At 47.7% G+C, this 24,080-nt stretch overlaps 7 protein-coding genes across 7 annotated transcripts; 2 read left to right on the forward strand and 5 right to left on the reverse strand.

The window, feature by feature from the left end:
• Positions 1–4,515: 4,515 nt before the first annotated feature.
• On the reverse strand, positions 4,516–6,071 carry TRV_00297 (C4-dicarboxylate transporter/malic acid transport protein, putative; the record flags this gene model as incomplete). The annotated part of the gene is made up of 3 exons (XM_003025489.1): positions 4,516–4,867; positions 4,924–5,334; positions 5,407–6,071. The coding sequence occupies 3 exons, from the start codon at positions 6,069–6,071 to the stop codon at positions 4,516–4,518; spliced, it is 1,428 nt and encodes a 475-aa protein (XP_003025535.1).
• Positions 6,072–6,624: 553 nt separating this feature from the next.
• On the reverse strand, positions 6,625–9,021 carry TRV_00298 (uncharacterized protein; the record flags this gene model as incomplete). Its single annotated transcript, XM_003025490.1, has 3 exons — positions 6,625–6,802; positions 6,879–8,215; positions 8,296–9,021. The coding sequence occupies 3 exons, from the start codon at positions 9,019–9,021 to the stop codon at positions 6,625–6,627; spliced, it is 2,241 nt and encodes a 746-aa protein (XP_003025536.1).
• A 498-nt stretch (positions 9,022–9,519) lies between these two features.
• On the reverse strand, positions 9,520–13,363 carry TRV_00299 (uncharacterized protein; the record flags this gene model as incomplete). Its single annotated transcript, XM_003025491.1, has 3 exons — positions 9,520–9,672; positions 9,748–12,945; positions 13,133–13,363. 3 exons carry the CDS (start codon positions 13,361–13,363, stop codon positions 9,520–9,522), a joined length of 3,582 nt encoding a protein of 1,193 aa, XP_003025537.1.
• A 951-nt stretch (positions 13,364–14,314) lies between these two features.
• Positions 14,315–14,855, forward strand: TRV_00300 (ssDNA binding protein, putative; the record flags this gene model as incomplete). Its single annotated transcript, XM_003025492.1, has 2 exons — positions 14,315–14,607; positions 14,693–14,855. 2 exons carry the CDS (start codon positions 14,315–14,317, stop codon positions 14,853–14,855), a joined length of 456 nt encoding a protein of 151 aa, XP_003025538.1.
• A 703-nt stretch (positions 14,856–15,558) lies between these two features.
• On the reverse strand, positions 15,559–16,924 carry TRV_00301 (a-pheromone receptor PreA; the record flags this gene model as incomplete). The annotated part of the gene is made up of 3 exons (XM_003025493.1): positions 15,559–15,826; positions 15,911–16,436; positions 16,498–16,924. 3 exons carry the CDS (start codon positions 16,922–16,924, stop codon positions 15,559–15,561), a joined length of 1,221 nt encoding a protein of 406 aa, XP_003025539.1.
• A 2,144-nt stretch (positions 16,925–19,068) lies between these two features.
• On the forward strand, positions 19,069–20,474 carry TRV_00302 (uncharacterized protein; the record flags this gene model as incomplete). Its single annotated transcript, XM_003025494.1, has 3 exons — positions 19,069–19,484; positions 19,563–20,238; positions 20,319–20,474. 3 exons carry the CDS (start codon positions 19,069–19,071, stop codon positions 20,472–20,474), a joined length of 1,248 nt encoding a protein of 415 aa, XP_003025540.1.
• Positions 20,475–20,758: 284 nt separating this feature from the next.
• On the reverse strand, positions 20,759–23,941 carry TRV_00303 (phosphatase family protein; the record flags this gene model as incomplete). The annotated part of the gene is made up of 2 exons (XM_003025495.1): positions 20,759–21,649; positions 21,743–23,941. 2 exons carry the CDS (start codon positions 23,939–23,941, stop codon positions 20,759–20,761), a joined length of 3,090 nt encoding a protein of 1,029 aa, XP_003025541.1.
• Between the last annotated feature and the right edge of the window lie 139 nt (positions 23,942–24,080).

Consider the following 24,080-nt stretch of genomic DNA (forward strand, 5'->3'; position numbering starts at 1 on the left):
TGGGGAGGATGAGGCCGGCTGGTTTCGGACTCCCTATTGCTCGCTGCTATGTGGTGGGTCGGGAGAGCATGTATAGATACAAATGTTGAAGCACCGGAGGACATCCGTAAAGGGGAAGAGATGAGACGATAGTGGGCACGAATGAGGCTTTGGGATTTCGGAGGCCCTGAGAGCGCAGATCCGCTTCTTCAAGAGAGGAACGGTGGGTGTGGATTGGCCCCCGCATTCTGATAACCATGAAAACACGGTTAAATCAAGGACGGCAGCATTATCACACAGAGAATTGGCGGGCAAGGGTCATGCGGAGATTTTCATTGCGAAATCCCAGACATGGCATGAAACCCCGCGAAAAAGACAATTCAAGCATGGTAATCCTTGAAGCGTATCCAGGGGTAGGAAACCCAAACTCTCCGTTCCAACCAACCTCGGCATCCGAAGGCACGTTCAACCGATGGGTCAGGCAATGTACTGAAACATTCGAGAGAACAGACATAATATACATATTTTGCAAGGCGTGAGGCCAGTGAGATATCATAGCGGCATGTCGATCTTCCGCTAGACAAAACCACAGCTTCTGGCGACCCCAATATATTTCCTTTGATTCGTCCAGAGACGCTCGAAGAGAGGAAAACAAATAAAAGAAAAAAGCACCAGAGATGAGTGAACATATAATTTCTTTCATTTCTTCTTCACAGGCGGCAAATCAACCATAACGCCAGGTGTTACTCAAGCCCATAGCGCCATACGCGGCCAAAGCCTTCTGTGGGAAAGAAGCTTCGTAGAGTCGAACCTTGCGTTGGGGCAGCCACCATTCTGGCGCGCCCATACCCTTGTATAAGGTCGGATTTGGAGAGGGGCATGGAGTTAGTCGTCTATTTTAGAACCTCCTAATTTAATAGGCGTTGTTCTAATCTTTGGTGATTCGACGAGCAATTTCCTTGGCCACTATGCAACGGCACATCCGATTCAGGTACCCCGTACTCCGTACTCCGTACTCTTGGAAACAGGAAACTCTTGCTCTCCAAGTAAATCCAAATGCCTAGCCACGTACACAGTAGCTGGTCCAATCTGGTTGAATTAAAGTAGACACACGAGAAAGCAGTTGGTTATGGCGCAGGACCATATGCGTCGGACAAGGCCGTCAGGTAAGTCAGAAACTCAAAGTGGGCCCGCTGCCCCTAGGTAACCATGGAAGTGAGTTAGTGAGCTGACCAATTTCCTTTCGCACCGTTAAGACATGTTTATCCCGCCACGAGTGAGTTTGAGCCCACTGCTGACCCAACTCGCCAGCTACTTCCTCGTGTCGCAGTCGTCGCCCGTAACACAGATTTAGCACGGTGACCTTCTGAGCCTTCTTCTGCCTCGTCCGAGCCTTGAGACACCCGTGGCCGGCAACTTTGCAGGGGGGTTTGATAACAATTGTCAACATTTTCTTCATGCAAGTCGACAGCAACACCAACTTGTTATCCCCATCATGGCCCCATGTCGGTGAGAAGTTGAGCCACAGCCCTCATACCTTGGAGATGAAGATAGCGACCGGCTTGGCTGACGCCATCCTCCCTCGTTGTCGTATTCTTGTCGCCCTTGCTCGTGTTATTATTATATCTGGTCCTTCTTCTGCTTCTTCGACTTCTTTCATTTTTTTTTGCCTTTTTGCTTCGTTTGCGTTAAAGTAAGGTTATTATGTAATACGGGAGAGAGTTAAACCAATGCACGTGATTTGTTAGTGCGTGATGACATAATAATACCATAAGGAAGGGCACAGAGAAGCAATATTATCAGGGCAAGGGACAGTATTAAGATAGTGGTAAGTAGTATAAAGGGGCTGGGAGACGCAGCGAGCATGTGTGACCAGGAGCATGGATCTTTGCAGCCCCCAGCAATGCATGGAGGATGGCGTTCTTGGAAGACAGATGACAGGGCCGAGTGAGCCGCCACGGCGAGGCTTGTCTGTAGATCGCAAGGGCGGCCTTGCCTTGGCGGTTCCACAGGCCTATTCCACGACGGGAATATTTATCTTCCTATCTTCCGGCGTGTGGAGGATGCAAGTTGAACACGGAGTAGAAGCAGCTAGAGCGACACTAACAACAGCTCAGGCCTCATTCTTCGAACTAGAATCCTTTGGTTTCGTGTTGACAGTGAGCTGGTGATAAAGTTAGACATCTGTCCTGGAAAGCATGTGGCATGTCCTTCCTGTGCTCTGTGAGATTGGAGAGCTCGATCTCTGCACACACAGTGGCGTGTAGATCTGTTCTATTCATATCGTGAAATGTTACCCTATGGAGCGGAGGGATGGTTATGCCACCATCTGCCTCCTTATTTTCGTGACCCATCAACTTTCTCATCTCACACAGCTGAAGAAAGAACCTTGACTGTTGCTGCTACTCCATACACCTGTTGTGCTTGGCCCTCGCTCCACAACACACTCAGGAAGGCCTTCTGCGACAATATACAGGTACCTTTAGCAAAAGCACCCTTGTAACTGTGTCATATGGGAAGTTGTACTCCGTATGCTGGCATTATAGAAAAAGAATATTTCTTGGGAGTACTGGATCGGCGGACAGACCGTGGCCTCTACGTCACCGAGTGTTCTGCATTTCAAGAAGAGGCAGAAGGATAAGAAGAGGGAGAGCTGCTGTCTTCTTCCCCACAGACTGTGTCGATCAGCCACCTTGGGAGTTGGTGTCCTGTTGTCAGTATCTGAAGCAATTTTGCTTGGCTGCGTTTGACTTGGTTTTCTCAACGACGATCTCTCGTTCTCAATTAGCCGGGCATTCGCGCTCCTTGCCAGCAGAAACAACAAGGACCAATTGATCACCAGAATCCCCTTTAATGTGGCTCGAAAATAACAAGATCATAGACATTGGGGACCTGCTTGACGGAAATCGGTCGCCAGAGCCAACATACTCCTGATTTTAGACGCCCTTCGATGAATGGGATGCCACGTTGTTGGCGGCGCTACGGAACGCGGCGCGCAGATTGCATCCCTGGCACGGAGAAATGCGGGGGGGCGGAAGTCTCGTAACAGAAACCTTTCATCCTCTTCTTCATCTCCGTCGCTTGCTTTGTTGTCACTATCAATTCTTTCTGCTGCGTTATTTCGGACTCGGCTTCCGAGACAGTCCTGGTGCGGAGGGAGACTTTGTGGGGAAGTCAATGAGAAGGATATCAGAAACTGGGGGCGGGGACCTGCAGACGGCCTTTGGTAAGCACAAGGTAATTCCGTCATACCAATGTCTTCTAGAAGGGCGGATATCGTGAAGAGTGACGCCAATCTTCTCTCGCATCTAAAAATACGGGATGCTAAGAGATCATCAGTCCGAGCAACTTGACCACAAAGAGCGTAGGGCTCTCCTTCATCCTGGTGGTCGGTCGACATGGCATCCACGGGTATACGGAATGTCACGGCTAAAATGCTATCGCTTCGCAGAGGAACACTAGGAGACAGTCTTCATGGTCTGACATTACTGTTGTCAGAAGCACCTATTATTGCCTGATTCGAGCAGTACGATGTTTTCGACTAGGATGCTGTGTCAATCCCTCACGTCCGGCTCATGGGTAGATGATCCGGCTTCCACCGATAAATAGATAGCCGTCGCTGCTCCATAGATCAGCTGGAATCCTAGGGAACTTCAGCTCCTGTGGGAACTGTTTCTGCTGGTCTAGACATGAAATCCAGACACCCAAGTCTATTTCTGACTCAGTGAACCGTGGGGAACTGCCAACTGGTGCTTTCCATGCAGTATAGCCACTTCATTCCTCAAGAGCCGGTCTGAGATAGCGAGAGAGTTTGATATATGCCTTGGTTACTCCTGAGGACTCCTGAGATCCATCTCTATCACGACATCCTCTTTTCACGTGCTAGTACTGAGTTATCGCTAGTTATCAAATCTAAAGCACACCGTATCAGCTACCCACTGCGCGTATATTAGTTTGAACGCCGGACTCACAAGGTACTCCTTCTAGAAGGAAAAGGGCGTCCGTCTCTAACTCTCCTGATAGTAATGTAACTGTACTCACTCACTAGTGAGGTGAAGAGCAGACGTTTGCTATAAACCTTCACGTATCTAACCTCGTAACCACATCCCTGACACATAACGGCGACAAGGACGAGTATGTATGTATGATATGAGCAGACTAGACTAAGGATACATATGATTAATTAAAAAACTAAAATAAATCAATAATCATTTATGCTTCCGATGAAGATATAATTAAAAATATAAAAAAAAATCCAAAAAAAAATTGACAAGGGTGGGATTCGAACCCACGCGTGTAAACCACATTCGAATGCAAGCTCGTGTTAGATCACAAACTAAGTTTGAAACTTGAGTCGGACGCCTTAGACCACTCGGCCACCTTGCCGTGCTGGATAGCAGGTGGGCGGTAGCAGTGTCTGATAGGGGGAAGACGCTGGCCTAATATTCAAGGGCGACAACAAAAATACAAGCCTGAAGTTGAGTGAGATACAGATACATGCTTGCTACATAGAACGCTCTGGTTAGCTAGTTATGGCTACGAGTGTGTTGGTAGGACGCCATTAGCATCCGGTTTGTGTTCTTTGATCTTGAATCCTCCCTCGTCCTTGTCCTCTCCCTTCTGCGGCCACAGAATCTGGCGGCCCCGGATCGCCCTCACCATCATGAAGAATACGAAGAAGTAGGTGATGAAGAGCAGGATTGTAAGGGCATAGCCAACTATTTGGATGCCATTGCTGTTGAATGCCCTTCCCACAGCAAAGGTGGCCGTTGTCAGTGCGGTGTTGGGGAACACAAAGGAGAACCAGGTCATCGAAAAAGTCATCCGCCCACGACGAGCTGGTGTCCAGTGCGCAAAGACTGCTATAAAGAAGAAGAAGACCGCCAGCCTAGAACACTTCTTTTTAGCATACTTATCCATATATCGGGGCACTGTCTGACTTACCCCCATAGCCACAAAGCTGCAAAGTTCGAAACGACATAGATTATCTTTGCTGTTAGGTCTCCGTCTCCCATGAAGTCGGCGGGCAGTGATCTGGCAGCATTTTCGGCCATGCTTATGATCCCTGCTACTGTAAACGCGCTGGGTCCGACAGATACAAACATCCCTGGCCTGAGGGATTCATTTGGTAGCTTCTGCGTCATCAATCGGTATATGAATGCAGAATATACCATGAGGGAGACCAGGAAGCCAATGCCCTGGATAGTCCAGCCACCGATAATGATTCGAAGAGCGTGATTCTGAGGCACGCTGGCACTCAGAATTCCTGCATGAGGGCCAATAATTAGCATTGGGTATGCTGGGAATATCCATATAGGCGTCATCTTAGCAATTGTAAACGTCTGTGTCGACCACCTGCAAACAAGATATCAGCCATCTGGTCCCCCCCCCCGGGTAAGAGTACAATTGGGCCATGGGTGTACATACAGAATGAGATAGATGCCTGCGGATAAGATAACAGCCAATGCTGCATCAAACCAGAACAAAACCACTGTTGCATGGGCCAGCCATTCTCCTGCATGACTGGGACCGTACTGTGCGACATTGATAAGAATTGTCCCGAACGACACAATCACAGAAGGGATAAATAGCGACTCTGTCGGATGCAGGAACGATGCTTTGAAGGTGTATGGATATAGATAAAACCGTACACACATCAATGTACTGATGGCCACGAAGAAGGCCAGGTTGACCAGAAAGATCACAAGCCCGATTATCTCCAGCCACCGGGCCTCGACAGGGATCGAGTGGATGACATTCGCCAGCCCGCCCGTGGCCATCGTCAACGTGAAAAACGACCATGTCAGATGCTGAATACGCTCTCTCCAGCTGAGTGACGGGAGCTGGCTCTCCAGGAGCTGCACTGGCGTTATCGTCCCATTCCCATCGCCGTCTCCGTGTATTTTGGGCAGGTTATGTGCAAGCGGCGGCCGTTGACGGAACTGCGACAGGACAGGCGGCGTGGGACAGCGAGGGGTCGGCGGCTGAGAAGGAAATACAAACGAGAGCGAGAGGTTCTTCTCCGTGTCTTCGATGGTGGGAGTTCGGTATCCTTCATCCCCAGGTCGACGCAGATATCGCGGAATCGCCATCGTCACCGTACAGACGCAGGCTAGGGAATGGCATTTCGATCCCCCTCCAGTCGCTGTATCGGTCTCTGCTGGCAACTGTCAACTCCTGCGGATATGAATGCTGGAAATTTTCCCATCTGCAGCTATTGTGTGAGATCTACGGGGATCACTTGTTTGTGTGTGGAGCAAGGAGGCAGAGCAACTGGAATCAATCGCCTCTCTCGGCATATTTATCCCGAGCGATGCTGCCCAATGCTGGATAGTGAATATGGCATCAATATCTTCTCCCCCCCCCGTCAAGGATTATTTAGTTGGATTATCAAAGACGATAAAGAGTTGATGGTAGGAGATGTGTTTATTTATGTATTTAACCACGGTTCGAAGATGGGGCTACCAAACTTCGGGAAAGCCTCTATCTATGTACATGCAAAGAGCCAAAGTGTTCCGCCAGATGCAAGAAGATGTAGCCGATATTATGTACAGGTGTCGTCCGGTCTAGCTAGAAAAAAGAGCAATGACTGACTATGCCCAGGATACATGGAGATAATATAAATAATGTAGTAGTATATGTTGGCTAAATGTTCGGGGACAGGAGATCGTACTTCACACATTTCTCGACGCTGGAGATGCTGGCTTTGAGGAAGCTTCGTGCTTCTAGCCCAACCCATACGCGGAGCATGGATGTGTCTCCTTCACGAACGGACTTGAGCAGCGTAGATTTGGAGCCAAGTTGGCGAAGGATTGGCAATGCACTATTCATATGTCGGTTAGTGACTGTAATGAAACAAAAGAAGCAAGAGGTGAAGGGAAAGGAGAATATGAACGAACTTTTTGAATATATCCAAATCCGGGTCCAATTTCCTACCAATGCCCTCCAGGAGAAGAGCGGAGATGACGACATTGATAAAGTCACCCTCGAGTCTCACATGGTGATTCCGAACCATATATAAAACATCACTCAATACATCTCCGAGTTTCACATTCCCCAGGGCAAATGTTCTCCCCTTAATGCTGAGAACGAGATGCTGCATCCTGAGCGCAAATATTTCGGCGTCAATGACGGTATCAGGTTGACGTGATCTCTCGATCATGAGATAACCAGCTTTGTATCCGTCGAAATCAGCAATGGCTCGGAACAGGTCAAGGAAATCACGTCGATTCACAGCGTTGAGCTCCGTGACAAGACCGGTATCAATGAAGATCAGCTGAGGCCGGTATCCTTCGGCGTCAATCTGCTTCAGGGTTTCATTCCAAGCTTTTGGATCCTTCCGGTGCTTCCTCAATCGTGAAAGAACCGATTCTGTTGCAGAATTCCCACTCTCTGATACTAAAGCTCCGTGGGGACTCTGCACACTCAGGGAGAGGTCCAGCTGGCTTGGTTTGTAGAAGCGTACCATAATGTTGCCGGGGTGCAGGTCGGAGTGGACAAAGTTGTCAATGAGCAACATGTGAAGGAAAGCATCCAATCCCTCCTGAGCAATGTCATGCTGGAACACACCGCCACCATTCTCTAAGAATGCAGCAAGCGGAATACCCTGAGCAAACTCCTCTACCAAGACCTCGCGGGTGGTATACTCAGTATATGGATAGGGGAACCGAGCTGTAGTTCTTGATTTGAAGTTCTCCCGGAAAAACGCTAGATTCGCTGCTTCAATCCGTAGGTCCAATTGGAGCTTCATCATTTCTCCAAACTTCTCGACTTCATCAGGTAATGATAGCCATTCCATAGTAGGGATCCAGTGTATCAAGGTAGCAAAAAATCCCATAATCCGTAGATCTCGTCGCACGGTCCTATCAACATTTGGATGGAGAACCTTGATCGCAATGTGTGACGACGGGACGCTCTCTGGGGTGCTCTTCACCAGAACATTGACGTTTCTTCTTATTTTCTCGCGGAGATTGGTAGGTTTAGACGCACGATCAAGGGATCCAGCCAGGTCCGGGCGCAGCTTTGCCTTGTACACCTGGGCAATAGCACCTACACCAAGTGGTTTTTCGTCGAATTCCTCAAATATCTCATCAAAAGGTAGGCCATTAAATGCTCTACTGATCGTACGTTTTGTAATATGTAGTGGATGTGCTGGCGCATGTGAATGCAGGGAGGACATCATAGCACATAGTTCAGGTGGGAAGATATCAGACCTTGAAGCAGCCCATTGCCCAAGCTGCATTTTCAATGAAAGCAACGGTTAGCCTGCCATCCGAGCAACAGTGGTTGTTTATGTTGGATGGGATGTGGTTCTACCTTGATAAATGCCGACCCGGCACGCTCCATGGTGTACACGACAAGAGCATACCATAGCAGAGCTCCTCTCCTGTGGTTATCTCGATCCTTCACCCTCCTCCCAAGGAAAACTATTGGGACGCTCGCTATTACCGGGATAAATAGAACCACCAGGTGAACGAGCCGAAACCCCGTAGCAATCACCTCGAATATGTACTCGTCCAGAAAGCCGTATATGCGCCATAAGACATCCCGAGCCCTTTGTCTTTCGGTATCGCCTCCATCGCTGTCGTCTTCTATACCTCTCCCGGTACGTCGTATACTCCGTGCTTCTGCCCTTGATGCGTGGAGCATCTCACGCTCTCGAGTGCTCGACTCGTCCTCCTGGTTCTTCTTCTCTGCCAGCTCAAGCAGAGCTGCCGGTGTCAATGTCGCAGCGCCGATTGTAGCCACGAGAAGGACATAGCTGCTTCTTGAGTGTCGACTGCGTTTCCAACTTTCCCGGTTATGTGAATCGTTTCCCCCGTAGTTATAGCCGGGAGTTCTCCTCTGGAACGTTCTCCAGCGGGCTCCAGAGCACCATTGCGATAGCCGTCGGGTAGAGGACGGGCAAGACGGCGAAGGCGCTGGCGTAAATATGGAAGAGCAGGAGGCTAGGTATCGCGGAGTAATGGCGGATGGAGTGCGCAAAGCTGGCCGCTGCCGGATCAAGCTGGAACAGAATTTGCCGGGAGGAACCAGCTTCATGTTGTCACAGGACAGAAGGCCTAGTATTGGGACTAGCAGTCATTAATTCGGCTATATCGAAGTTCTTAAAGGGTTTGGGCATTTAATTGTGTCATGGTGTGTGAAGGCGCTCGGAAACGTAGGAGGTTGCAGTGGTTTCGAGCTACAGCAAGGAAGTGCCGCCTTCAAGCTCAAAGAACGTCATTACACATGCAAAACGACCCCTGGCGCTTCCTAGTCATGTACTGGCCAACCAAGGCTAAATATTCATCGATGGCAAAAAGGTTATCGAACCCTCGATTCTATTCTATGGTACAGTACGCTGAGAATATAACACTCTCCATTTTGCTCCGCCCGATTACACGTTAAATCCTCAGTGGTTGAACAAAAACCAAGCATCCATCACAACTCCGGCCCCTGATGATAATACAAAAAATATGCTGAACAGATAGGGGAGCCCAAAGCCTGAGATGAGTAGGTGTACATTTCTAGCATTTCTATGCAATAAGCAGTGTGTGATTAGGGGATTTTTCGTATCAGCGGGCCTGACTGGCGGGTATCAGGCAGGGTATCTATGATGCTTTTGATCTCTGTCGCAAGGCGTCGACGATCAGATTCCGCCTCAGCCCAGCTTCTGTTGCTGGCGAGGTCGTTGAAGAAATCCTCGGATGCCTATATACCAGCAACTGGTTAGAAATGCGATCCTTCTGAATATTTGAATGGGATAAAAGAGCCACAGGGACATACCTTGTCTATCAGTTTCCTTGCCTTAACAACGGCACTAGCAGCCCGAGAGCCACTTTCCATACTACCATCCGGGGATTTTATCTTGACTGCTAAATGGGAATCAAGGAAAAGCGCATTATCTTCTCGGGAAAGGTTTCCACCAAAAAGGCAGGCCATCAGCGGGTGAACAGACGTCGTGTCCATCATGATTGCGTCAGCCTCACTATGGAAGTTCAACGCTTCGTTAAACGCTAGCATTCGACCCGCCCAGCTTTTCTGGAACGAGTTGGTGCTTTTATTGCTAACGACGGCTGCTGGGAAGCGTTTGGTGTGCCATTGGCCTCCACTATCACTGGGCTTGATGGCAATATTTGGGGTTACAGTGGCAGTGATAAGGGCTCTGAGAACCGAGTGATCGCCAGAGTTTTCGTTGAGGACGTTCTCCCCAGACTCGCTCTCTGTAGCTGGAATGAGGTTAAGATGACGAAGCGTGAGGGTTATCCGTGAAATAAATAACTCCATGTCCAGATATGTTGCATGGCTCATAGACTGCTGCAAGCAATATTTCCGGGCAGCTTCCTGTCCATGCTTGTTGGATATTTGGTTAATTTTCCGATAGGCTCTCAAGATTGCTATATGGTCGCTGTTGGTTTCCCCAGCAAACTTTCGGCGCGGTGAATTATACCATCTCTCGGACCGAGATGGAATGAAAAGGGAACGAGCATGTGTGGCAGCACCAAGTATTAAGGCAGGCTCAAAGCATCTCAAGAGAATTCCGAGCATGACCATTTTGCCAGCTTTTAGAGGGACAGGTAATAGGGATAGGATACGACCTAGCGCGGTGATATCGCCATTATTATCTATTGCCCCAATTGACTGCAGGTTTGCAGTGGTACTGTTGAGACGATCTAGCGAAGGTGGATTTGGCACCTGACGCATGAAATCGCGGAGAGGTAAGTCGGGTAAAGTGGCTCTTAGCTGGAGAGATTCAGTTTCAATTTCGTCCACATAGATCCGGGGAGGAGTGCTCCTTGTCAATGCGTCATATCTCGACTGTGTGAATGTGGCATAGTAGGAACCATTGCCGGTTCGGCTTGCGCATGCTTCCCTTTGATGGATAGCCAGCTTATCAACCCAGCCACCAACTACTTTCCGCAGCCCGGTGGACGGGTCGTAGACCGAATCATGTTTCTTCCCGCTATCGACCACATATCGGACCTCTGGTATATTTATCGAGTTTTCGGCGATATTTGTTGACAGAATTATTTTTCGGCATCCGTTCTTAGCTGGACGTAATACATTTTCATCGATATCGCCCAGACCAGAGTGTAACTTGAAAATTTGAAATTTGGTTCGATCGCTGAAATCCACTCCAAGAGGATGGTCGTAGAGTAACGTTTCAAGACGCTTCATCACATCAAGGCCGGGAAAAAGAGCAAGGATAACGCCCTCCTCTTCGGTTTTCGCAATATGAGCAATTGTAGCAGCAGTCAGCCCAAGAGGAACAAAATGCTCTTTTTCGTTGATTGGGGCGTTGGCTGTAGCCTCCTCTAGTAATGCATTAGGAATAGGCAGCTTAGCCTCGTCATTCCCTTCTGAGGGTTCAGGAGTGATCAAGTCCTTTTCGGCTGCGATATGTTGGCTTGTTGATGTGTCAGAGAGTAAGGGCATCAAATCTTCAGCAGAATGCTTGGAGAATAAAGAATGCAGTATGTCTTCAAGGAAGTAACGCTGAACAGGATGAGAGGAATTGGGGATCACCATGCGAGTTGCTGGATTAGGTTCTCCATTTTCGGACACAGCTCCCATATAGGTTTCAAGAGCGGCGGTTTCGGGGTCTGCAGTCATAATTATAATCTTTGGAATCGGCATGGATGCATTGGAACGTCGGTTGATCTCCCTCCTTAATAGCGCTAGGAGAAGGTCCGTAGGAGTATCACGTTCATGTGTTTCATCAACAAAAATGTGAGATACAGTGTCCAAAATCTCATCGCCTCTTCGTAACATATCCAGTAACATAACTCCGGTCGTTCGATAGGTAATACCGTTGTTTGACGACGGCTTTATAGCATCCCATCGAATTTCATATCCAACAGATTTCCCAAGCGCTTCGCCACGTTCAAACGCAACTCGCCGCGCCATAGTCGTAGTAGTAACTCTGCGAGGCTGGGTGACCATTATGTTGGAGCTAGGGAAATGCTCCAGTACCATCTGGGGAATTTGAGATGTTTTCCCACTCCCTGTAGATCCAACTATGATGCTAACAGTGTGTTCGTTAATCGTATCCAGTATTTGCTTGGAGTGTTTCCTTGCAGGCAAAGAATTTCGCGCGTCGAGCGACTCCTCCAATGTACGGTTGCTAAATGGGAGAAAAGGTAGATCAACGGACTCGGCCTGGCGCACAGCTGAAGCAAGGACATTCGGAAACAGTGACTCAATATTGTTCGGACAGGTCTCTTTAGTGTTATCCTGGCCTCTGGGACTAGGGTAGTAAACATTTTCGAGTGAGGTTTGGATGGCGGAGAGGGTTTCAGGAGACATCGAAACAGAGACGGAGTGAACAACGGGCGAAGTTTCTCGCATCTCATTTATAAAGTCTGGCCAGAGAGACGGGTTCTTGCTAATGAGATGAACGGCTCCTGCGAGCCTTGCAAGGGATTTTGCTGATTTTGCGGAGTCAGCCATTACCGGTTTTGATACAGGTTTGCCATCGATATAAAGTGTCCCATAGTAGACCATAGAAGAGCCAAAGTTTTCCTGGGTACAGCGTGATTCAATCTCGCTAGATTGGTCACATTTTGAGAGGTAAAAGTTTAGAAGATTTGGAGCAACATCCACCGTAAGAGTAGAATCGTTTTTAATTCGCCCATGATTTCCTGGAATACCCTGGCGTGGTGTTTGAGCTATGAAGGAGCGAGAAGCTTCAGTGATGACCTGGGGAAGGAAATCTCCTGTAGCAACAGATTTGATATTTTGACCTGGCAACTCAATCCTAACTTCATGCTGGGCGTATGACGTAAAACCAGGTTCCGGCGTGGATCGGTAGTGTATCTCAGGTAAGGATGCAAACCGAGAAGCATAATGGTAAACATCTGATAGATCAAAGCGGTGCGCTCTCATGTCCCATAAGGTCTTGAATGATTGTGCAATCTTGTTAAGGTAACCCTTGGTATGAAGTGCGGACACGAGAAAAACGTAGGCGGCATTTTCTGCAGAGTACTAGAAGTGCAAACAAATATCCTTAGCGAATTTATATATTAAGCTGGATGATTCCGATTTTTAGGTGGTTCAAAAGGGGGAAAAACTAAATGTGTTCAGAATGGAGACTCACCGAATCCTGCCCGAGACCTGCGACTTCGATTGGCTCTTTGACCCTCATACCTGACGCAGGTGTAACGCGACAAACCAATTTGCACATAACAGCTCCTATATCAGAAAGTTTGGCAACGTCCGTATCAATCTCAACAATCCCCATTTGTGAGAGTGTATGGAGTGAGGATTCTGGTTTCGAAAGGAGAGTAAGTAAGGCCAAGAGTGATTCAGAAGATGGCAAAGCCGCATTCTCCCTAGCGTATGTTTCCGTCAACCTGGAATATGGCTCTGGATATATAACAGATTCGGTCGGCGAGGAATTCATGGATGGCTCACCGGCCAATGACCCATTATCGACCGCCTGCGTCGAGGCATGTCTTTCCTGTGACTGGTATTGAGGTTTGCGGTTATACGATAGCTCGGATGAGGTTCTATCTGTGGCATACCCTCGAGTGGTGCATGCAGAGATATAATGAGTGTGATGACGCCCGACCCCTCGAGACAGGTGACGCCCATTGGGTTGAGCTATTCTATAGACTGTGCTTAAAGAATGCCCATATGGCGAATTGGGGACCCTTCGAGTATGGCGGACATTTCTAAGGGAAAGCCGGAGGGGAATGGCCGGCATGGAGGATGGTTGAATAAACATCTAGACTGGCGAAAAAAAGCTCCCCAGGTTAGTTTCAAGCTGCAAATGGATTGCGGATGGCCAAACACACCTAAGCATAGATGTATGGTTTCAATCCCATGCAGGTAGTGCCACACTCCTTTATCCAAAGGTAGGATAAACCGATCTATGCCAATGGGAGCTTCTGGTCGTTGCAACTGGGAAATTTCGATATTGAGGCTCGAATAAATTCCAGCTTCGACGATGGAGCCGGAAGCATCACGTGAAATTAGATTAAGCGCTGAAAGTTAATTTTGCTTAGTCAGTATATACAAACAAGAGCTCAGGCGTTAAAAGTGAGAGAATACAGGGGCAACTGCTCCATGATTCAGTAAAAATAAGCCCAATAGTACTGGGTTTTTGCAACAGCTATTCTCTCCTTACTATATCTGCAAAGTCGGCCTTTTTGCTGGGTACAATAGAAGCTGTTTGAGAAACGCGAAAATTGTCACGTGACCGACGCGAGCTCAACGGGCTTGCTCCAACGTCACAACTTCTCCTTCGACGAGCAAAAGAGAGAGACAAATAACCAAGGCCACGATAAAAAAAATATCATCTTTGCAGCTAAAGAGACCACAATAGAGGCGTATAACACCCCGATTTCTTACAATGTTTCGTCAATCCGCACTCCAAACCCTTTCCAAGGCCGCTCGGCCGATTACCACTCCCGTATCCCGTTCTTTCAGCAGCACTGCCATTCGCGATCACGCCCGTCTCACCGTTGTTGGTCGTCTTGGTGCGCAACCAGAGGTGGCGACATCATCAAATGGGCGTGAATATGTGAAATACTCTGTTGGTACCAACTATGGCCCTCGTGACAACCAGCAAACCAGCTGGTTCCGAGTGACGAGCTTTGTCCCCGAAGGCCCGGGCAGAGATCACCTACTCAACCTCCCAAAGGGGTATGTTCTTTCTTTATATTCCTATGCAACTATTTTTCGCCGTATACCAAAGCTCCAGATGCTAACATTGCCATGGCCAATATAGAACATTGATGCTTGTTGAAGGAGATGCTACTATGCGAGTATCAGAAGATAACGAGGGAAGGAAAACCAGCATGCTGGGCTTTGTCCAACGTGAGCCCATCCGTTCCATTTACGGCATATTTAACATATACATTATCAACGATCTAATATCTTTTCTGAGCTAGGCCATTATGAAGTTCTCAGCCGACCCTTTAACCCTAACCGCGACGAAGAATCGAAGTAATCTGTTCTCAGCTGATGTCGCGGCTCTGTGCCTTATATCTAGCTTCTGTCTGTACAGATAGTCATTTTACTGGATGCCACACTTGAATCCCCGGACGATCGTCTATACTGATCTTAACTTGTTGTGCCGTTTGATTAGAACTTTTTGGTCGCATCTCTTCTCACGCTCCGCGGGTCATGTCTATGTATTATTATATTTTTTCTGATCCACCTCTCCACCCTCCAACCATTGTATTCTATTTCCCTTTTACTACAACTAGTACGGTAAGTAATGAGTGGGAAGTTGTGAATCTATATTAATGAAATCCTACGTTGATATGTTTTTTTCGCTTGCCCGCATCATGGTTGTATCTGGACTATAGAAATACCACTTAAAACAAGGTATGATAAACGGTTCAATAACACGAAATAGATATTTACTCGGTATGTCTAACTAAAGGCAACTATTACTCCTAATCCACAATCGAAGTTGTGGGTTAATGTTCCCCAGCAAACGCCATGAAACATCTGAACGTAGGTATCACGAAAATCAAAGCTAGCATATTAAAAGGTAAAACTCCAGTAAAGAAGAAAAAGTGGGACAATCAAGTATCAGGGGATTGCTGTTGAAAATGGATATATCAAGAGTGGTTGGTTGGAGGGCTTCTACACCATATCGGGCCCGCTCTTAGCCTCCCTCCCCCCTTTAACAGCACTGGAACTTGGTGTTTCGGTAAGAAACTCGAGAAAAATTGAGTCTCCTGATTGCCGACGCTGTTTTCGAGACATGTTGAGCCTGCTGGGGTGATTTATAGGTGTTGGCACAGTTGGCATCTGATATGGCTTCTGGGCGCTATTTTGGTTGTCCATGGAGAAACTTGGTTCGAGCTCATTGAACAAACATCCATCCAGTGACATATTTCGCGTCTTTTCGCTATTCAGCGCAAAATTTATATGTTAGTCGATTGTCAAGCCCGAGACAAATATCAGCAGAAAGAGAGTAAAGTAGGTAACTTACTTCAGTGTGACGTCTGAATCAATCGTAGATGTCAAAGGCTTCTTTCGACCCAGAGCCATTTTGACAGTGCTACTGAAAGAGCCAAAACGGGTAGAAGATGAACCCTGTCTCTGGTTGATCATGATATGTGGATGACGAAGCGCAGGGAAACAATCTCCAAACCCGAGTCTTAGAAGAATTGACCGGTACATCATGGTGGCGTCATGGCCAATACCGAAGAAAAAGAAAAGGAGGAAGCCCGCTGCAGCTTGTATCCAACGATCGTAGTAGACTTGTCCATGCATTGGGAATTTGATAATCTCACCCCAGTGAGGACCATGAACTTCGGACCATGAATAAGGAGCCCAGGGTTTGTAGGAGGTTATGTTGGTGTAAAAGACGAAAAACTGAGCCGGTAGGCTCCCGAGAAGAAGGACAAGTGAAATGGTGAGTAGGCGGACAAATTTTGACTTGCTGGTTGAGCTGTCCGAAGACACAAGTTGGGAAAATTCACGTTTGTACTTGAACAAACGGTATAGCACGAGTGCTGGCGTAAGAGTTAGTAATGCCGTCTGTGAAAGGTGTACTCCAAGTGGTTGAAACCTTACCACAATAAAAACAAGCGATTATCAAAATGATTGGAGGCCAGATGTAACCGACGACAAAGCTGACCCAGCTAGAATGATAAGCTGGCATGCAGCCCACGATGCTGTAGATGTAATATCTGCTGTCCTGGATGATGAAGTGCAGTACCATGATGACCACCGGGATAATAACACAATATATGACATCAAATGTAATGTTCCATCTTCGATCACCTTTGGTAGGCACAAGGGTAGTTCGCTCCGTGTCCAGGACCTTTGCAAGACTGCGAAAAATGCAGACTAAGGGGCCGGCAATACCAACACCGGCGCCGGTGATAAGCTTGGACTGGATATCACAATAGCCATAACCCATCCACCGGGAGTTGAAATCATCATCAGGCCAAATTAACGGATTAATGAAGTTGAATAAGTTCTGGGTGAGAATCCACATTATCAGGCAGGAGGCAGGAAAGTTACCATTTCGGCAATGCCAAATCAACGGTGGGATGCAGACGAGAAACGACATGAACGCAACAGTGCAGAGCACTACCGCCTGCGTTGACATTTCATAAACCGGAGGTAGATTGCTATTCTCCATGATGAAGATTTTCTGCCAGAACCGAGTGCAATGCACCTATTCAGTTCTATGAGCACCATACGGAATTGTTAGCCATATTTCTCAGTACTACCTCCATAGACATTGGTGTCGTAGGGATAATCGTACCAAGCTCGAGCAGAATCCTGAGAAAGGAAGACACCTTTGATGCTGCGAGAACGTCTGCAGTAAGACCCGTGCGTAGATCTCGCGTTTCAAGGGGTTGAGAGATGCAGGCAAATGAAATGCACAAGAGGCCTTGAGCATCAAGAAGGAATTCGGCGACCAGGAATTTGTCAAAGAATGGAGCAGGTATAAGAATTTATATACCAGCAGAAGCTCCAGATACTGGAGAAGAAAAGAAAGGAAGGGCATATTGAATGGCCATTCGGGAGGCCGTCATGCAGTGCCGCTGAGCCCCCAACTGCCCCGAATAAGGTCAATAAATCAGTCATGTCCCCGTGGGTGTCAATAAACCACTGTTGTTGAACAGCCTTGACGCAGCGTGAATGCATCTTCAGTCTCACTCCTGCATCTTACCATCCCCCGAATAAGAAAACAGGGGCTGAATAAGCAGAATAAAAGAAAAGTGCACTGAAGACTAGGTGTGGACCCGGCGGGAGACACGCGCGCTAAACCGCATCGGGGTATCAATAGGTCCTCCTCCATCAATAAAATCTCAGGAATTTGACCTGGCAAGCACTTCGATCAGCGTATTCTGTGAGTAAACTGCTGGTCCGTTTGTACACTCTTTGTAAACCGGGCTGCTGCAACAGGGCGTTTACAGTTATTGGCGTGCAAAGACAAGAAAGAAGAAAAGGTTGTGTCTGAAGACAACCCTTGAGCGTGGGGATAGCTTCCGGAAGTCCAGTTCCTCGCCCCGGGGATGGAGCTATTTGCTACAAACACATCAAGAATTCTTCAGGATGCGGATGAGCCGGACACGAGGATGGTGCCGTCGACAAGCCCTCGACATCTGCAGCTATCATGGCCCGGGTGTATCATTAAGCACCTTCAGCCTCGAGGCGTCTTCAAAGGTCTAGACACGCTGGTCTAAAATGTACGTAGTACTCCGTAGCCAGAATATATCTGATACTGTCCCTGTACACTGAAGGTCAGTTGGTACCATTTATCAAAGAGATCACATATATATTCCATGACGTTTGCGTGAGGGTACATATGTGTGAGCCGAACTGCATATGTGACTATTGCAGATCATAGAGACAATTCTCCCGCCGGAGCCTCTGTATAATTAATGACCCCATGCAAGGTGTCCCGTCGTTTGATTCTTTGAGGGATGACCCGGGGACCGTGAAGATGGCTGGCTTAGCCGGGGTTGTATTCTGGTCGACCTTGCATCAATAAGGAAAGCTAATTTTATTTGCGTTGACCTCCTCGCCCAGGCCAGTCCCATTTAAAAGTTGTTCCTCATGCTATCTCCCGAGATAAGTATAGAAAGGAGTTCGAAGATATCAATTGGCACGGTGGAATATCAGCGTTCGAGCAGAGGCAGCTGAGAGCGACAGGCTTATTTTCTTATCCCTATGGAGGGGAAGTGAATACGAAGTTCAAGATCTAGCAAACAAAATTATGTTTCTAGACCCAGGGGCTTAGACCCTATCCAAGTCTTGAAGCTGACGTAGTGGTATCATCGTCTTCCTGTTCTTCACCCGATGTTGTTGTCGCTCTCCTCAGCATCAATGAAGTTGTCTCGCTGACTCATCAGATGACATAATATTTCCCCCTGGTCAAAGCGAATAAAGTTCTTACATCATACTCATAAAAAATAAGCTTGAGAATGCCAAGAGATGCCAAGAGATCTCTATCTTCTACTGAAGAAGGAACGACTCCGCAAAAACCGGGATGGACTATATGTCAATACCAACTATCATGAAGGATGTGAGTCGGGAGCGCGAGAAGGCCGAATGTCATTGATCTGGGGAGCGTTTGCGCTGAGGCAGATTTTGCAGAACGTATCCAGATTATACCAACTATGAACCATGGTTGCTCTATCCACGGAACGAGATCAGGAACCATCCAGCTCCCTTGCGACCTCGCGTGTCAAGTCACAGGCCACAGAACAACTTCGACGCAGACAGAATGCATCTGCTAGATTAAACCTGGATGACTCTGCGCCATCAACCTCCCCTCCCGGCAAGCTCCGGCGCAACTCAACGTTCTCGGACACTGTCACTGAGACCCGTCGGTCTATAAAATCATCAACAGACGATTTATTCTTTCCTCGTGCCAGCAATAGTATGGGACGCACCAGTCCCGACGATACGGACTCCCACTGGCATTCAAGCCCCCTCGTGCTAGCTCTTCTACCAGGTCTAGGGGGGCTTCTCTTTCACAATGGAGCTGCTGTCTTCACAGATGTCGCCTTGCTATCTATTTCAGCAGTCTTCCTAAACTGGTCCGTTAGGCTACCATGGTGAGGCACCTCCCTCTTAGCAGTCTAAGCATATTGTGTTTTAAAATTGACACTAGATAGGGAATGGTACTTTGCCGCTCAGGAGAGAGTTCAGCTAGTAACTGACGCCTCCGACGGCGAATATTTAGATGAGTCCGACACGGAGAATTGCGTTCCCTTGGACAATTCAGTTAATGGGGAAAATTCTCACTCTTCGCCGCCCCGAAAGGCATCTGCAATAGCATGTCAAAATGCGAAATCTGAATTGCATATCCACGAACTTTCAGCACTTGCATCATGCTTCCTATTCCCTGTTTTAGCAGCGTACCTTCTGCATTCTATCAGGTTTAAGCTATCACGCCCATCCGAAGGACTAGTTTCAAACTACAGTCTTACTCTGTTTCTTCTTGCAGCCGAAATACGTCCCGTCTCGCATTTGCTCAAAATGGTGCAAGCCAGAACCCTTTACCTACAACGTGTGGTTGAATGTAACCAACCGAGGAGCCTTAGCGACAAGGTCCCGGGCTCGGATGCAATTGCTGAGCTTTCAAACCGACTTGATGAGCTAGAATCCCGTTTTTCGACGGCAAGCCTAGAGCTTAATTCCGTTGAGGAAAGTCAGAGCAAACTTCATCCCCCTAAGGAACTTGTTGAGGAGGCACGAAAGGCTATGAAGAGTGATATATATACCCTTGATAAATTGGTTCGCAGCCAAGAGAAACGTTATACCACTATCTCAGCCAAGTTGGATGCACATGTACGCACCGTAAACAGCTATATGGTAGAGCTTAATCCGCTTATCACTTCATGGAAGCAAGGGAGATCGGAGCTCCATAGACGACCCACGAATTCTTTGATGAACAGTATAATACTTACTGTTTTGTCTTTTGCGACTTCACCCTTACGGATCGTCTGGTCCATGATCAAATTACCCATACACTCCTTTGCGTGGATATACCACGGTCAGAAGACAAGTCAGGGGCGTGTAAATAAGAGAAGAAGAGCGGCAGCATAGGTATTATCCTAATACAGCCTGAATTTATCGTGCCTTTGGATTGTAGCCTTTATCTACCTCATACAATCTGGGTAAAGGTTTTTGGGTGCTCTGTAGATTCTTGCTTGGGACTCCGTGTGTATATTGCAAATCGCATATCTAACTCAAGCTATAGCTTGACATCATAAAGGAATACAAATCCAAGCCTGTTATTAACTGCCAAAGGCAACATAATCTTTATACACAATGTATATGTAAACTCCAAATACCCAAATACCCTGGTTTAACTGGTATCACTATACAAAAAGGGAGTTATAACCCCTTTCTTTCTTTCTTCGAGCAACCTCCTGTCTTTATCCTTTTCCGGTAACGGAATGGAAGAAGAAAACATCACAGAAGCAAAAAGAGAGGCATATGCATCGTTAAGAGCTTCTCTTCTGGCAACTGATTGGTTTTTCCGCGGTATTGAGGGAGAGTGGTCTGCATCACTATTTCCAGCTAGAGTACTGTTTCGGCCTCGCAACCGGAATGGGAACGAAAGAGACGCTTGCCTACTTAGGAGGGTAGACTGAGCTGCAGGAGTAGGTATTGATGGCTGTTCTGAGCTGGTTGCAGTAGGAGTTGAGGGTGACTCTGCGGGAGGAGACGTAGCAGAAGGTGTAGGCGTCGGTGTAATCGGGGCTATTTCGTTTGCGATACGATTCAGCATGAAGGTGAGAAAAGTGAAGGAGACACTGTGGGAAGGTGATGTTGAGAGGGTCTCAAGTATTGATGACTGCATCTGTTCGCTGGATGGAGGTTCCTGTTGCCTTGATTTGTCTCGTAGTAGCTTCAGTCGCTCATCTAGAGCACACCACAGGTGTTCAGTAATGATACCATCACGAAGAGACCGAAGGAAAGTAATCAGAGTCTCAGCAAGCAGCTCTGTGCGGTATTTCCATGGGAAATTTGGAGGAAAGTGTTCAGAAAATGGACTATTTGTATCAATTGCTTCCCTCACATCGATAAGCAATTTCTCTCTTTCCTTGGTATCGTTCAATGACCAGGTCTGTGAATCAAATGGCCAACCAGGCTTCTTGTCAGCTTCCCATGGAGCCCCACTACTTTCAGGGTTTGTGTCATTGGAAACCATGCCCCATTCGGCAATGGATCGTTTGGTATGCTCAGCTATCGCCTATGTTAATTTGAATAACTCACGAGGGCCGGAGGATCTCGAGTTGCTTTTATCCTCTCCGGATGAAGCCGGTGATACACTTATAGCACGTACACCATCTTCGGGTATGCAAGTAAGCTCTTCCAGAGAGAAGCCAAAGGACGTAGGTAACCAATGGCCTTGTATAGATAAGAAATGATCCCGTCCATCAGTCACACGTAATACAAGGATATCATCCACTTTAGCCTTGCCCTCATTGAGTTTGCGGACAAAGTCAATATCGGATATACATAATGTTAAACGAACATTGGCGGAGTCGCCAGGTTGGAAAGTGTATTCCTTTGGCGATTTATCATCTTGGTTAGGATTATTGGCGGGCCAATCGACGCGGATATTTAGCCAGGGAGGAGACGAACAAGGGCCAGCCATATCAATAGAAGGATTATAATGGAAAGCAAAAGTAGCCGGAACACCGCCTGTATTTGCAAGGGTCAGACTCCGTGAAGTCGGATCACGGTATCTCACCTTGCCAAAGTGAACGGTATCTGGCTGAGTGGGAAGAGCAACACCGCCAGAGCTACTTCGACGGGCTTCTGACAGCTCGTCCACCACGATAGTTATATCAGGGCGGGCTTCGTTCTCGGCCTTGTCTAGTTCTCGGGCAACTTCCTGATGAATCTTCGTTTTCAACGATGGAATGACCACATCAAGTGTGACGTCGAAATCAGCGTGAATAGGTTTGTGGTCAGAAGAAACAATATGCTGATGGGACGTATACTCCAGGAGAGAAATAATATTCTCACCCGTGGTATCATTATTCGTTGCATCTTCTGTTATATCATCCTGTTCAGGGTCGTAGTCTGCGGCATCCTGATCTGGATCATAATCGAAAAGGACATTGTCATCTTCCGCAGCCTTATCCAAGCCTAGAGACTTTATTTCCTCGTCTCTCTTCTTCGCTTCTTCTGCCTCCTTAACTTTCCTTTTATGTCTCATATGGTCGGACTTGGTTCGAAACAGGATTCGATCACACCAACTTGGACTGCGTTGCTTTTCACTGGAGTCGAGTACCCCTATCTGTCCAACATCATACTTATAAGTAGGCAAGAATGTTATTGGCCCTTCTCGCCAGCCCTGATGAAATGATTTTCCACTCTTCTGCTGAGCTTGGAGTTGATCATGAGGTAAGAGCGACGAGAGTGTGTTCAATAGGAAGGCTGGGTCCTCTGTTGGATCGAGGTCATTATCATCCATTTGTATACCCTCCTCTGATGGCAACGAGGTGATGTCGCTTTCAAACGATTTCCGAGATTCCTCAGGCTGACTGTTCCCGATACTCTGTAAAGGGGGGTTCCGTTTTGCTGGGCGGAATTCGTCTTGAACATGTAAATGAAGAAGTCGGCGAACATCGTTCCCAGGGATACCATCTAGACGGTAATTCAGATCTCCAAACCAAAAGCTAAATTCTTCTTCCCCAAATTGATGATTCATTTCCCCGGAGATAAGGTCCTGTTCCTCGATAGGGGCAAAATTTGAACGAGAAATGATCTGAGCCGCATCCCAGTTCCTTCTTTCTAGATTGGCCTTTTCTGCCCCTGCTGCAAGATGGGAATTCACAAACACCAACCGTGTTGTTTCTCCAATGACGATACGTGTTGCAACTGCCCCTTTATTGCCAGTATAGCCTAGAAACCCTGTCCCAACACTGGTGGAACTTACTGATGATATGTGAGGTTCCAAAGATGGGGCAGCGTAAACCAGTAAAAGCATACCCACGAGTTGCTGGGAAGCTATGCAAGTGTATCCCGGGGGTAACGCCTCTTGGAGTGCTGCGTTCCATTTGGCAGAAGGTCCAGGATCAACATATGTCTTGATAGCCTCTGTAGCAGAGGCCACATCCACAATTTCCTGCAATCCTAGGATATAGAGATCTGGTCCTTCCCCATAGGTCTTAAACGAAACTGAATGGGCTGCCTCATCGTCTGTGGCGTCCTCTCTGTCACCGACACCAGTATCCCCATTCTCAGTGGCTTTCCCTCCGGCAACCGGGTCTGCAATTAGCCATCTCTTAAGGTCCTCTTCCGGTCCAGACAGAGCTGCAACGTTCCATGATCCGATCCTTATTCTGAGCTTTCTCTGTCGAATGTATTCGGACTTCCTAGATCGAACCCCAGCGGACAAGGACAAGTCATTCAACGATACCACAACGGGCTCCTCAAGTTGCGGATCGGGGAATGTGCCAGGCAAACCCTCGGCATTCGTAGTAGACGTAGTGTTGGAAACAATCTGAGCCTCATCCCCGGGGACCGCCATCTTGCTCTTTCCTTGGACCCCGCGCACCTGTAGCAAACGAAAGCGAAGAACAGTTTCCTCTCATCTCACCGCGAGACAGATGTTCTTATATGGGCAAATATATGTCGGTGCCTGTCCAAGGCGGTTAACAGAACAGGGC

Source organism: Trichophyton verrucosum, assembly GCF_000151505.1.
Source record: "Trichophyton verrucosum HKI 0517 chromosome Unknown contig00020_1.f1.exp, whole genome shotgun sequence".
In the NCBI taxonomy this organism is placed as follows: domain Eukaryota; kingdom Fungi; phylum Ascomycota; class Eurotiomycetes; order Onygenales; family Arthrodermataceae; genus Trichophyton; species Trichophyton verrucosum.